The sequence below is a fragment of the Pempheris klunzingeri genome, chromosome 4 (assembly GCF_042242105.1).
Source record: "Pempheris klunzingeri isolate RE-2024b chromosome 4, fPemKlu1.hap1, whole genome shotgun sequence".
Classification (NCBI taxonomy): domain Eukaryota; kingdom Metazoa; phylum Chordata; class Actinopteri; order Acropomatiformes; family Pempheridae; genus Pempheris; species Pempheris klunzingeri.
Window position 1 is genome coordinate 6037776 of NC_092015.1, and position 13917 is coordinate 6051692.

Genomic DNA, 13917 nt, shown 5'->3' on the forward strand with positions numbered 1-13917 from the left:
ATTACCAAAATCAACGCTAGCTAGTAACCTTAGAAGTGGTCTAGTTGCAGCAGCGAGCCTCATTTAATGTAAATATTAGCGTTTCAAGTGTGTTGATAATAGCGCTAAGTTATTACGTTACTTTAAAACAATATCAAATCAATATAATGTAATGAAAAAGTACCTTTGAGAACCTAAATGTAAAGTTGAGGTCTTATAGCGTTGGTTGCTAGGAAACAGAATAGGCGGAACTGATTATCATTCGTTTTGCCCGGACGCTTCATTCGGTTGCACACCATGCCCTTGACTTCCTCCGAGAGGTGATAGTGTATAGGCAAGCGCAGACAGCTAGGAGGTCACTGGAAGTTTGTGTATTAAAAGGGGGAGATTTCTCGCCATGGGGTTGATACCAGAAGAGGGGAAGGTTCTCCCTCCTCCGGGGATCATCAACAGGAACTCGGTGTGGCTGAGCGGGATGGGCTGGATCTCCGCGATGCTCCAAAACGGCTTGAACCACAGGCCGCCGCTAAAATCAGGTTAGCATGTTTGTTAGCTTTCTGTCACACTGCTGTAGCTCTTGTGCAGACATGCAGTTTCCTCTCAAGCAAATCGATGAATCTTGCATCCGTGCATCTCACATTAGATACGGTAGCTAAGTGCAAGGTTACCCTAATAATAATCAAACCATTGAGTTATCAATACTCTTAGAGAGACGAATGACAAGCTAATGTTATTATGCATTGTATGAGCTTCACTAACTTCAGTACAAACTGGACAGGGTAAACTAGGGTTTGTCTTTTGGTGCTCAGTTTATATATTTTGTTTATGTCTTTGTTCTATAGGAAGTTGATTGCATTTGAGTGCCAGGTAGCATTAGGAAAAAGACTTTCTGAAACCTCTTCCTCTTTATTTTGAAAAGTTCATATTACAGTATTGTCACGTTGCATGGTTAAAACACAATCATACAATTTGTCCCATTCTCCTACTTTTTAGGTGTTCATCGACAAGTCCTGCTGGCAACGATTGGTTGGTTCATCGGCTACCACATCTCAAAATATGAAAATTACACTTACGCCAGACTCGATCGAGATATGAGAGAGTACATCAGACTCAACCCAGAGGATTTTGCAGCAAAGGGTAAGGGAGTTTTTAAGTGTATTTGCTTTAACAGAAGACATAAAAACCTACCAATTCAGTTATCTTCATGTATAATGTTTGATGCTTGTTTCTTTTTGGACATCATTAGTTGTTTTTGGATGAAAATGAGTTATTTAGATATATGCCTGGTGGATTTTCCTTAAACACAGGGATATTATTGGTCAATGAGGAACCTGCAAAGTGCTGGTATTATCTGTTTATTCAATAGAAGCATGATGTGCCCTGTGTGGACATGTTTTTTTTTTTACTAAAAGCATATTTTTTATTACTTTGTCTCTGTATGCTCTGTTATTCTATTGCATATGCTGATAACATACCAGAATCTTAAACTATGGTTAATATGACGGTATGGTATTAAAGTACTTTTTTGTTAAGTCTTCATATAGGAAGTTTAAACACAGTGGCGTATGCATGTGTGTAATCAAAGCATTTTTCTCTGTTTCCTTCATGTCATCAGAAAAAAAGACCTTTGCAGAGATTGTCGAGCCTTTCAATCCTGTGCGCTAAGTGCTCCAAAGAAAGTGAGGAGAGAGGGAGAGAGAGAAGACGACCATTTGTCTGGAGTGGTCTTTTTGTGAAGTCTTTCTGTCATTTGTTGTGTGAAATATCGCTATGTAAATAAAAAAAATACCTAAATTCAAGATTTTCTGAGTGAAATTTGCACGTTTATTTCACATTCATTAAGTTAGATGGATCACAGTGTAAACAGTTCAGACATATGAGAGGTGACTTTGTTACATATTTGTACAAACAGCAGACGTTTTGCTTATATGTTCTCTAATTTGCCACTCCAATGATGTCCATATATTTGTCAGTGAGGCTCTGAGTCTTCTTGGTGAGGTCGCTCATCACAGAAAACAGTCCTCTCAGGTGGAAGTGGAAGAGAGCTTCAGGATCTGTGTCCAAGAGAGGCTCCAAGGTCTTGTTGAGCGCCGTGTTGTTTTTGGCCTTGTGGTCATCCAGGTAAACCAGGCTGTTCTCCACTGTGTTTCTTATGGTCTTGAACACCAGGTAGTTGCTATACAAGTCTCTGCAGGACTCTTCCGCTGCATTAGAGTCCCACACTTCGTCGGAGGGCACATCTCGCAGCAGGCTTGGCAGGAGAATCGTCTGCTCCATGTCACTGACAGCTGAGCTGTATCGCCTCAGAGCCAACAGCAGGCTGTTTCTGGTGAATTTGGCCTCGGCAGACTGCATGGTTCCAGTTGGATGTGGTCGACTGTTCCTGTGCTGTGGTGGCTGACAGTAGGAAGCAGTGTGCAGTGCAAAGCCACGAGAGGAGGTACTGGTGAATTTATAGGGTGAGCACAAGTGGGTTGATCAGTTACATAATTGTATCATCTGATACATTTAGGAACACTTTGAGTGCTATTTGGAGTCAAACCCTTATCTCTTGTGTGATTTACACAACCTGCATTTTCTCCAAAGTCCTCATAAAGACTGAACAGTGTGTACTAAAGTAAACCACTGTAAATCATTAACCATACCATTACCATTATGTTTGAATGGCCTGAGTATAAAGGGATACCATGGTTTGTTGTTGGGGGGGAAGAAAAATGAGCTGAGGGATGTCAAATTTTGCCCCTTGCTGTTAAGTCAAGGTCAGCTGTGTTTGGATTTGCAGGTCATCTCAGAGAGTTGAACTCCCGGCTCTTCTGCTGTCCGTCTGCAAATAACATTGCAAAGGCAAAGAAAACTTGAGTGAGGAAAATTAAGCTTTATCGTGGTTTTGATATAATCATAAAAATTCAGGAATTGACGGGGTCCAGATGGGCCTGGGTGCACTCATTTGGTTCCAGGTCTGGCTCCCCTTGAAACTAAACGATGGCTGATCATAAGATTATTTTATGTGTGTGTGTGTGTGTGTGTGTGACAAGCTCTGGTGTTTTTTGCACAAATGGAAATGAAAGCCCTGCAGACAGTCTGTCCCTTGGCAGACTTGCCCAGAAGAGGAGCCAAGCACCATCCTGAACATGAAATACCAGTTTGTCTCACTGTAGAATGTTATAGCTGCTCTTGAGATCAGGGAGGATTTGAAATATATTTTCATGCAGTAACATACAGTATGTTTCAGTTTGAAATAGTGGGTTAGTTTCGGATAATATTCACAGTTCTCAGTTTTTACATTAGAACAGAATTCAGCTGCTAAAGTGAATAAGAGAGCGATGAAGTTGACATTTTAGTGACTCCAGTAAATACAAACCCTGCATCCTTTTGGTGATGGTCTGTTATACAGAACAGTGTATGTTTAAACATGCTGTTCCTCCCTTTGGACCATATGTTGATAAAGTAATGAAATGTATCAACTCAGATGCCTCAATGAGCAATGTTTGATCTGTTCATTCACTTATATATTGACTGACCCACAGATAATAATCAAATAATTCTATATGTAATATTATGGCTTTATGTACTACACCATATCACTTTGTATAACTCTTGTCGTTCGTGATTATTTAACATAGCTCCCACTATTTGCTGCTGTACTAATCATAATTATGCCATGAACACAGTAACAGAAAATGTTACTGTGTTACAAGAACCTGTTGTCTTAAACTGGCAAAAAAAAAAAAAAAAAAAGAATTATAAAATAAACTAAGAAAGAAAGAAAGAAATTGTTTTAAACAAAAAACATTGTATTGATTTTTAAGGCAACATTGCAACCTTAATTATTCTAACATGTAGTAAAACATTAACATTTGATGTCAAATATTTTTACATTCAGTCACTGCATAGATATTCAGTTACCATGCAGTTTGTTTTTACACAAGCGACAATGTACATTTCATGCAGATCTTACATGAGCAACAACACAAAACAGTGAACAAACGATCTCAGAACTATACAGTGTTAACATGTAACACCCAAATAGTGTGATGATGCAATAGATGGCATAAGAAGTAACCACCAAAGTGCTTTTTGTATTCAAGTTTCATAAGAAACTCACATATTTCTTTGCAGTTGTTCCCAACAGCACTTATTAGAATTCAAATGTGACTTCAATCTGTTTGATTGCAAATCGATGAATCTTGAATGATGCCCAAATTGGTTTGGGCTGAAGAACCCACTCTGCTTTTTGCGTTGTGCCTGACAGTTCTGCAAGCCAAGAGCCCCGTACAATACGTCCAAATCAAAGGGATTTATCCATCATGCTTCGAGTAGAACCACAGGCCACCATCAAAGGAACGTGAGAGCACAAGCAGAAGGAAGGGAACTTCCCTTGGGCACCATACAGAGACATCCTATCTACGAGGGCCTGCTCAGCCAGTCCATTCACTTCTGTCTGTGCAGTTTGAGATGGGACTTTGCTGCACTCTGAAAATCCACCAAAAACGCTGTCCACACAGTCAAGCTTATTGATTACCAGTTCAGCCCGCAGAATTCTTCTGTTGACCCCTGATAATGATTTCAAGGACGTTGGTAAGATCCATCATCTTGGTGAGCATTTCCATGATGTCAGGATGATCCTTGGCTCCACTGATGAACTCCTCCAACGTTAGCTCACCTGAGGACACAAGCAGCAAATATGAAAATAGTATCTACATATTTTAAGTATTAGAACTTGTCATGATCATATATTGGGAAATGTGCCCAGAGTTTTTATTGATATTTCATATTCTTGCAGTATTTCAATATTGTGGTCCAAACTGGCCATTGAGACGTTATTGTTTAACCAAGAACACTGTTTTCATGCTTGGCTGATAAAAAATGATATCATTACATTAGTCTTGGATTGACAATGAGATGAGATATTCCTTACCTTCTCCATTGACATCTATCCTCTCGTATATAAGAGTCACAATATCCTCTGGAGGGATGTCGTAACTTCTGGTGATATCTTGAATAGCCTGATGGGAGAGTTTACACTTAAATGTTAGTTAAACAGAAACTTGCAAAGTCCTATCGTTTTGATAAAACACAGTGTTTTTCCTCATTCAGCTGCTGAATGCAAAAATGAACAAACAAGGAGACTTAATAAGCGAGTAATAAGTAAACTGATAATCTTTAGACTGGTTCTACGACACCTTCTACTGAATTTAAAACAAATGATACTGCTACAACCATAACATAATGTATTTTACAAGTGCCATGATTTGACTGGTGACAAGGTGAAGAGTTGTCATGAAATCTGTAGGGTGATTACTGTATGACTTCTTTCCTGAGTGATTTAGGTTACCACGATTTAGACTTGGAGTTGCATAAGAAGCCCCCTGGATTAGGTGTCACGACTAGTTCATGGCCAGATAAACCCATTTCTACTCTCTCAGAGAAGGGCCGCTAAGCTTTATGATTCAGGAAACGGTGAGCTGCTCAGTACCTGAGATCTGTGAAACACTCAAATAAAACATACCGTACCTTGAATATAGTCTCCATTTCATCCTTGTCAATTTTCCCATTTCCATCTTGATCAAAGAGTTTGAAGTACCACTTTAGCTTTTGGTTAATTTCTCCTTTCAGTAATAAACTTATTGCCGCGATGTATTCCACAAAGTCTATATAGCCATCCTGCAAAGAACACATGAAGCATACAGTTAGGGTAAGGACAATAAATCCAATAGAAAAAATAAAAAATATATGATACAATTAGTAAAATAAAAAAAAATCTGCAACACCAAAACCTTATCTTTTTTAATATTTTTAGAATCTTAAATAAGAATTCTCTCCACTCTGAAAATAATGCAGCAAGCTTCTGCTGCAGGTGTTTTCTTACCCCATCCATATCAAAGGTGAAGAAGACCTGGTCCACATAGCTGCTGGCCTCCTCCGTCATACCGTTCATTTCAAGCATAGTCTTGAGCTCAAAGAGTGTAATGAGCCCCGAAGGAGACTCCTTCATGAATTTGGTGTACCAGTGGTGCATGTCCTCCTCCAGGATATCATCCAGGGTGGAGCCGTGGGCACCCATTACTCCTCCGGAGGTATGATTTTGTGCAGAAGTCCTGCAGAGAGCCGGTGGTGAGGATGAGGCAAGATAAGACCGTGTCGGTACTTCAGGCAGCACTGAGGTCTAACTGAGACCTCAGCCAACGACCACCTTAATCTTTAAGTCTTGGGACAGCCAAAAGGAGAGATAACCCCTTAATGGGATAACTGCAGAAGTATTCCTAGAACTTCAGGGCATTGCATGCTCTATGACTGAAGTGGTGTCAGGTGGCAATATCCAGGGAAGGGGAGCTACCTCAGGTTTGAACTCTTCACTTTTAGAGAAATACAGGCTTTCATTGAGGAAATCCAGAGCTGAGGAAACAAAGTTGAATTTTGTATTTCTTTTTTTTTTCCTCCTATATTTCAATTCTATATTTAGTTTTTTGTTTTAATTTCTTTTCAGTTTTTTTTCACATTTAAATAGTTTTGCATGTTTTAACATTACTTTGTTTTCTCATCTGCATAGTGACACGTCTTAATGTCTGCAAATAAATAATATATGCAAATAGAAAAATAATACATTTGCCCACATTGCTGTGCGCCGCCCACTCACAAACGTTATCACACACCTCTGGGATTCCTCTGGGAATTAGCCGAGGGAATTCCTCTTGGAAATGACTTATCCTCTTTACAAACATGTACAGACTAGAGGATATTTCTGATCTACAAAACACACAGTAAGCCCCTGATGACACGTTACATGAAAGTTATTATTATCCACGATGAATATAATCATACATAGTATGAGTACATTCAACATCATCATTTCTAGTGTCTTGGTTGTAAAGAATGACTCAGTCATCAGATGAGATGAGATGAAAAGTTACAGCAAAATGTAAAGAGCAAAAATGTTTGATGGCTGATACAGTATTTCATTTCTAATAATGATAACAGGCCGGCAGTGAAGAGGCTGCTGGTGTTCCTTTCAGACTTAAGGAGCTTCATTGGGGGATGCTGCAGGAGAGGCCATGACACTGCACATAATGGGATTTTGTGCTGGTTTCTGGAACCATTTAACAATGAATTTGGGACACAAGACATCAAATCAAAGCTAAATACAAAAAAAGTGAAGATCATCTGAGAAAAGTATTCTCTAAGAATGCTGCTCTTTTGTTTTCTTGGTATGTTAACACATTTGTAAAAGGGCTAACACTTTTACAAGTGTTTTACAAGTTTTACAACTGACAGTCATAGTCAGGACAGATGTACTGAACCCTGGATATATTTTACCATCTACAGTAAGACATAGAAATATATAAATATATACATACATGGAGTGAAAATCGTTGTTTTCCCCTTACAGTACTTTTCTTACCTGCACACTGACGACGCTCCAGTCAGACCTCATGTCACAGGGTGAACTGGTGTGTGTGTGTGTGTGGTTTGTATATGCAGGATGGTTGTGTGATTTGTCCATGTTATTTGCAGGGTGGATGGTTTTCAGTGTAGTTGTTCTTGCATCTTATTTATCATATTGTGTTGCCGTAAGCATAGCTGATCTAACATACTACTGTTTAAACTTTTATTTTTGTGTTTTCCTTTAACTGTCTAAATCTATATTTTACCAGTGTTTTTCTTTTCTGTGGTCTTTCATCCGCTTATTTGTAATGCTCTTTTGTCTGTCGATGTCAATGAATTTTGCTATGTGAAAAATGCCTTAGCTGTAATCTAATGTCCAATATAAATAAAATTGCCTTGCCGTAAACCATTTTCACAGCCTTAGTTTCCATAACCAGGTAAAAAAAAAATCAATCTTCTGTGTGATATCAACATGCAGGGACATGCAGGGTTTCAGGGTTTTGTTAGTGAATAAGGCACAAACCCGTCTTTGTCTATTTTCTATTGATGCTGAGAAACTGAAACTGATCATGTTGACTTCCAATGACATTAACATTAGAGGATTTTTAAGATACAGTACATAATCATCAATCTAATAACAGCGGCCCAAGCCTTACGATGATGATAGCCCTTCATCATTTTATAGTGAACGTATTAGAGTCAATAAAAATGTACAAAAGCACACACACACACACCAGACGAGATAAATGCATGTTTAACCAGCACCTATGACCCACGACTACCCTCAGAGGATTATGGATACTATGAAGGCTTGAGAGTAGTGAAGCGCCGTTTAAACCAACCAAGCAATCAGAGCTTATTATACTAAATCTGGCTTTAGACGATTAACAATTCTCAAAATAGGATTGAGAACATGGACCACCGGTGACCCCAGACAGCTAGTATCTATTAACCCACAATGTAAACACAACTATCATGCCACGGTGCATGATCTCTCACTGCTCCCAACAGATTAAGAAAGTCAACAGAATAAAAATCCTCCCTAACCCAAAATACAGTACAGCTGTCCAGTCTGAATCAATAAATCCAGTCTAAACACAAATGTGCAGGTTTATTCGTGTTCATCCAAACATTCGCAATATTTGAGGGTTTCAAAGAGCAGGTGGAGTGATTTTTTTTTTCCTTTTATATACAGTAATACGCTGTTGAAATCTCTTGGATCCAATTGACGGACTGACATTGACCTTTTGACCATCGTGTGACTATCATGTGGCAAGGTTGTTTCAGAACTGCACGTGTAAGTATATTTCCCCCTCAGGAAAAAAAAGGAATAGGCTGCGTGGCCCAGGAGAAAAAAAGCTCAGTATTTCCTTCCATATATATCGTAACACAGTAACATTTCCTTTTCAAGCAGCTCAAGGTCCTAAATAACACTCTGGTTGTGGGGTTAAATCTGTCTTAGTTTTGTCTCCCAGAGATAATTTACTGCTGCATGAAACCTTGGTATTTTAATTCAGTCCATTATAAGAGGGAGATTGAAGTGACTCTGAAGTTCTACTGTAATAACTCGCACTAGATTTCCACATTAACACAGTTTGACAAATAAAAAAAGACAGTGACAAATACTGTATCTGTAAAAATATTCATACAGGCTCTACACATTTTATCTTATATTTTACCATGAACTTTAATCAGTTCTTTCCACAGAAATGAACTGACAAAAAAAATACTACATAGCAATTAGTGTCTTACTTTCACTCAAGTGTCAACTCTTTCTGTACCAAGCGCAACCAGCTCAAGTGAGGACTAATTAATAACCATCTGGTGGAAGAATGACCGGATAATTTGGCATGAACATCGATCCCAGGTGTAATGCAATTAGAGCACAGACATGCTGACATGATCACCGTCGTGGAAACAGACAGCAATCTGGCACGCTGACACATAAGCATGAGATGTACCACCGGCGATACTAAATGCAACAACCTGCTGCCAACACAACAGTAACAGTTCACTTGCATGTGGGACATGCACGCCCTCTGCTGTTCACCCACAACTCCCAAAGAACACAAGATGAACAGCAGGTTAATGGGGTCAAAGACTGAAGACAAAAAAAATTTAAAAATGCAAAACAAATGCGATGCATTTAATGATATACTGTGCAAAATGTGGATTATACAGTTTTATATGGGCTTGCATAGCCTCCACTTTAAAAAAAAAAAAAAAAAAAAGCTCCTGCAGGCAAATTTTTCTCTTCAGTTCTGTAAAGCTCTACAATGTTTGTCGCTCTCCAGGAAAATATTTTTTATGAGTGTTCTACAGTTTTGGTTTGCAAATCATATCTGGTGACAGAATGTAATGGCAAAGATGTATTAAAAGCACTTAAACAGCCATGGGTTTTGTACAAATGGTCATACTTAAATCACATTGATTGTCAGGGAATTAATATAAATAATGACTCACTTAATCACTGACATTTACACCAATACTTAACACTTGATAAACTTACAGTCAAACAAGGCACAGTAATACAAAATAAAATCTCAAATACAATATGAAAAATGCTCATATAATCAGTAAATGCCCTGATTTTTGTTGGAAGTCTCTCGTGAGTTAAACCACTCACTTTGAAAGCAGGTAGATGTCCAGTTCATCAACACTGTTGACTGATTTTAATTAAGACTCTTAAAAACCCTGTGGTGAGATCACCCATATGACTTAGTCATAACAGCTGTGTGTGGCTGCAGACTTGTAGCTTCCTGTGGTAAAGCTGCATCATATGCAACATTTCTAGAGACTTGTGGCGGAATAACACAGAAGTCTGAATAATCATCTGCTACAGACGCATTTGTCACTGGTATCTTAAAAACATGCTGAGGGAGAGTGGATCAATGTACATGGAACCTGACTCATGTGGCTCCTGGTCATATAAGAACTGCCTGAACACGTTGTACACCATCTCCCTGCTTAGAGTAAAGTTTCTCAGCTGATCCTGCTCTTCCTCAGGCATGACAAATGTCAGCTGGTAGTCAGCAATGACTGAGCCGTTCCTGTGAGGAGAAATCCAGTGGTTTCATGTAGCAGAGGTTAAAAAAAATATATAGTAAGTGACCACTGAGTGTGATGTATGTTTACCTGAAAGCATATATCTCAGCTTTGGAGAAGTATCGTCCTAGAGCGGGGGAGGATCTGTAGAGGCCCGTCAGCTGGGTGGGGCAGGTTGAAACGGGCAGAGGCAAACAATGAGAGAGAAATGTTTTTAGTTGAACCCAATCTACTTTCACTTCACCATGAACCCGATTCAGCTGCTGAGTGGTTTTAATCTCAATTCTCTGTAAGTGATAAAACCAGCCAAGAGGGCTTTCAGCTCAACAGCTATGAACAGCTTTTTGTTTTTTTTCACATTAAAGTGATAGATTTCCCATATACATGATGTTAATGTAGAGCACATTAACTTATTAACTATTCACGCTACTATCACCATTAAGTGACTGACTTACTGTACATAATGCTCTTGCATTTCCCCACAGTTGCTATATATTTAGCCATTACGTAGTAGGCATCAAATCAGGTCTCTGTTCAGGATGTTAATATGGGTGTGGCTACTACTGACGCAGTATACAAAAGCCATTCATATATGTTTGGCTGTATATCACACAGTTTGTAGATTTGTTCCTATATATAGTGTTATAAATACAACCAATTAATGTGAAATACAGGTCAAAATTAGCCAAACCTTGTCTTGAAGGTCAGCAGCGAGTGTTTGACTTTCATTGGACGAAAGGTTGAAAAGTTCCTGTGTGAAGACCAGATTGGACACTTGGAAGCTCCCGTTGAAGTACAGAGGATCTTTAAACGACGAAGGGTCAAACTTCTCATCCGAGTCCACATAGTTCGCTGCTCAAAGAGAGAATGGGTCAAAGGTAACTGCTGTAATGAAATCATAGCATTATGTTATCGTCAGCTTTGTGTTGTTTTATACTTCTGAAAGAGTCGACTGGCTCGCTGCTCATAATCTAACACCTGTCAGTATACAACACACTCATCGTGAAACCTTACCTGAGCACACGGACACTGAAATTATGATCACAATGAAGATGAGGAAAAAGATGAAGATGATGGCCATCCATACTCTAACTTTCCAGAAGATGACCTCATTCAGCTCTCCCTTTATCCTGCACACGGAGCTATTCTGAAAGCATAATGAAATTGCTTTGTCGAGAAATGGCTACAGTCTGTGGGGGTTCAAGTTTGACTTGATGAGACATAAAATAGTGCATAAAAACACCATCCAGACTTGCAAGAAGAGGATTCTTTTAATTACTGACAAGCATTTAGAAATAAGAACATTTTTGATTACTGAGGTATCTGTTGAGGGTATTTAAAGCTACACCGTCCTCTTTAGTGTCCAGAGGATGGATGGGAAAATGATCAGTGAGAAACACAAGAGTTACACTTCCTTTATTCCAAGCATGGCAGGAAATACCCAAGAAAAAAACACATTGCTGCCATTTTTATCATTTGTTTTCATACCTCTCGAGTACTGTATGCATTTCCCAGATTCCTTAGAGGTTCTGCTCCATTTCCGGAGGACATCGTCTCCCCATTGTTGCTCTGATGAAAAGACACAGTAGGCATATGTGACTTGTCTCCCTTAACCGTAACCATCAAGTCAACTAGGATCAGTGTGGTAATTCGTACACACCCGTCACTTCTGAAAGTGACACAAGTTGTTGCCACAGAGACAAGCGGAAAATGGAAAAGTACAAGGAAAAACAGACTGTATGCGTTATTCTTATCTCTTGGCCAGACCGCAAATCTCAACAAAACCAAATACAAGAGGCACCACGGCACAGCCTTGATGAACACTCACCTGCACAGAAAGAAACACCTCTCTTTCCGATGCTTCGGGGATACTGTAGGTCACACCATCTCCGTTACCTGGTGCCACCTAGGACGAGGCAGATACTGGGGAACATCACTATGGGTGTTATACGTTACATCGAGCTGCATTCATTATTGACTCATCCACAGTTAACAGTAACACACTGTCTTCAAGTTGCTTGTTTCACTTTACAAAGAGTCCAAACCTAAAGATGTAAAGTTTTTCATAGAGGACAAATGCTCACATTTGAAATCTTGTTGAGAGATTGAGAAAATATTCAAGCACTCAATCAGCTGCTGATTCCTGTCGATGGGCTAATTGATTAGGTAAAGTATAAAGTATATAGATCTAGATATAGTATAGGCTACTTAAAATAATCACTACAGTCGTTTATTTACCTACAGGCTGTTGGGATCTGTCAGGCCACTAACACATAAAAACAAACAAACTCATGAACTCACCCCATCGTTCCCATTCGTCCTGATGGGCTGCAGCTCGATGTCCATGCTGCTCTGTCTGGTAGATGGAGGCGATCCCAGGTTTAAGTCCAAACCCGGAAGTGCTTAGCCTATTACATAAAACTTTTAAGAATGAAACCGCTTCGTCCGCGGAGCCTCAAACGTCCCAGCTGCGCTTCACTCAAGACGAAGAGTTGGTGAAGAGGAGCAGCAGGTTCACACCGTCAGAGGCGACAGCCCGCCGGACAGCCGAGGTCATGAGCTCCTACCTCCGCAGCTCGTCCTTCAGACGCACAGGTGAGTTTCCTTCGAGTTTCGGTGCAGCTGACGTCAGAAGGCGTCGTCGAGTAAAACCGTGGGAGGAAACGTGAACCAATAGCAATTATTCGTCCTTCCTCCTCCTCCTCCTCCTCCTCTCTGCGGACGGGACATGATCCACCGCACTGCGACTCACAAGCACACTGACTGCCGACATGCTGCCTTTATGAAGTCAGACAGAACAGAAGCTGCTGTGGACACTTGCAGGCGGCTAAAGGTGTGCAGGTATGTGCACCACGTGACCCAGGTAGAGCGCCTCCAGGATGTTATCGTGATTCAATATTTACTTAAGCAAAAGATGAGCGTGATGGCTTCTAGGGGACTGTGTGTTTCAGGATGCCGCTGAAAATGTGAATTTACCGCCTTTCAGATTATTTAGTTTACATTAGGTTAGACCTGATTCGATTTTAAATTAATTGTCAACTGTCTTGACGATCAATAAATCAGTTTCTGTCATTTTGTAAGATATAAAAGTAAAAAAAAAAAAAATGATGCCAGCCACTAATATGTGAATATTTTCTGGTTTCTTTTCTCCTTCATGACTGATTTTCATCTCGGGCTGTTTTGATTGACATTTTCTAGACCGAACGACTGATCGATTACACTAGAAAGTGACCGAAAGTAAAGAAAGTAATTTATCTGGTATCTGAAAGCAGCCGTAGTTGTCACTGTTTTTAAACAGGAATTTATAGCACAACTCCTACAGCTTCACCTGCTGCTGCACCTGCTTTTTTACTTTATTGAGCACTTAACAGCTTAGAGTAAGAATAAAATAATAAAGTAAGAATAAAACATGGGAATTGTGAATAAAGTTATTTTACACAAGTTTCAGTAATAAGTGCCAATCACAGGGGTCAGACATACATTTTATCATTATTACAATTCCTGCAATTC

General features: G+C 39.6%; 4 protein-coding genes across 4 annotated transcripts; 1 reads left to right on the plus strand and 3 right to left on the minus strand.

Annotated features, from left to right (window-relative positions):
* Positions 1-281: 281 nt before the first annotated feature.
* Positions 282-1778, plus strand: ndufc2 (NADH:ubiquinone oxidoreductase subunit C2). The gene is made up of 3 exons (XM_070829117.1): positions 282-515; positions 973-1116; positions 1595-1778. Exons 1-3 carry the CDS (start codon positions 377-379, stop codon positions 1642-1644), a joined length of 333 nt encoding a protein of 110 aa, XP_070685218.1. The 5' UTR covers positions 282-376; the 3' UTR covers positions 1645-1778.
* Positions 1779-1803: 25 nt separating this feature from the next.
* Positions 1804-2420, minus strand: thrsp (thyroid hormone responsive). The gene has a single exon (XM_070829118.1). The coding sequence runs from the start codon at positions 2332-2334 to the stop codon at positions 1915-1917; it is 420 nt and encodes a 139-aa protein (XP_070685219.1). The 5' UTR covers positions 2335-2420; the 3' UTR covers positions 1804-1914.
* Positions 2421-4482: 2062 nt separating this feature from the next.
* Positions 4483-6043, minus strand: guca1c (guanylate cyclase activator 1C). The gene is made up of 4 exons (XM_070829615.1): positions 5849-6043; positions 5494-5643; positions 4898-4985; positions 4483-4642 (listed from the first exon to the last, which is right to left on the minus strand). The coding sequence occupies exons 1-4, from the start codon at positions 6041-6043 to the stop codon at positions 4506-4508; spliced, it is 570 nt and encodes a 189-aa protein (XP_070685716.1). The 3' UTR covers positions 4483-4505.
* A 3466-nt stretch (positions 6044-9509) lies between these two features.
* Positions 9510-12881, minus strand: LOC139200300 (TPA-induced transmembrane protein homolog). Its single transcript, XM_070829559.1, has 7 exons — positions 12709-12881; positions 12236-12313; positions 11896-11976; positions 11422-11554; positions 11099-11259; positions 10498-10568; positions 9510-10412 (listed from the first exon to the last, which is right to left on the minus strand). The coding sequence occupies exons 1-7, from the start codon at positions 12751-12753 to the stop codon at positions 10214-10216; spliced, it is 768 nt and encodes a 255-aa protein (XP_070685660.1). The 5' UTR covers positions 12754-12881; the 3' UTR covers positions 9510-10213.
* Positions 12882-13917: the final 1036 nt, after the last annotated feature.

Excerpts from the sequence above, each read along its gene's own strand:
- thrsp (XM_070829118.1), bottom strand. The coding sequence starts at position 2,334 with ATGCAGTCTGCCGAGGCCAAATTCACCAGAAACAGCCTGCTGTTGGCT.
- LOC139200300 (XM_070829559.1), bottom strand. The coding sequence starts at position 12,753 with ATGGACATCGAGCTGCAGCCCATCAGGACGAATGGGAACGATGGG. Across the intron at positions 11,977-12,235 it reads AGGTGTTTCTTTCTGTGCAG|AGCAACAATGGGGAGACGAT; the intron begins GTGAGTGTTCAT and ends TCTTTTCATCAG. Across the intron at positions 11,555-11,895 it reads ATGCATACAGTACTCGAGAG|AATAGCTCCGTGTGCAGGAT; the intron begins GTATGAAAACAA and ends TTATGCTTTCAG.
- ndufc2 (XM_070829117.1), top strand. The coding sequence starts at position 377 with ATGGGGTTGATACCAGAAGAGGGGAAGGTTCTCCCTCCTCCGGGGATC. Across the intron at positions 516-972 it reads CAGGCCGCCGCTAAAATCAG|GTGTTCATCGACAAGTCCTG; the intron begins GTTAGCATGTTT and ends CCTACTTTTTAG. Across the intron at positions 1,117-1,594 it reads AGAGGATTTTGCAGCAAAGG|AAAAAAAGACCTTTGCAGAG; the intron begins GTAAGGGAGTTT and ends TCATGTCATCAG.
- guca1c (XM_070829615.1), bottom strand. The coding sequence starts at position 6,043 with ATGGGTGCCCACGGCTCCACCCTGGATGATATCCTGGAGGAGGACATG. Across the intron at positions 4,986-5,493 it reads AAATGGAGACTATATTCAAG|GCTATTCAAGATATCACCAG; the intron begins GTACGGTATGTT and ends CTCTCCCATCAG. Across the intron at positions 4,643-4,897 it reads GATAGATGTCAATGGAGAAG|GTGAGCTAACGTTGGAGGAG; the intron begins GTAAGGAATATC and ends TTGTGTCCTCAG.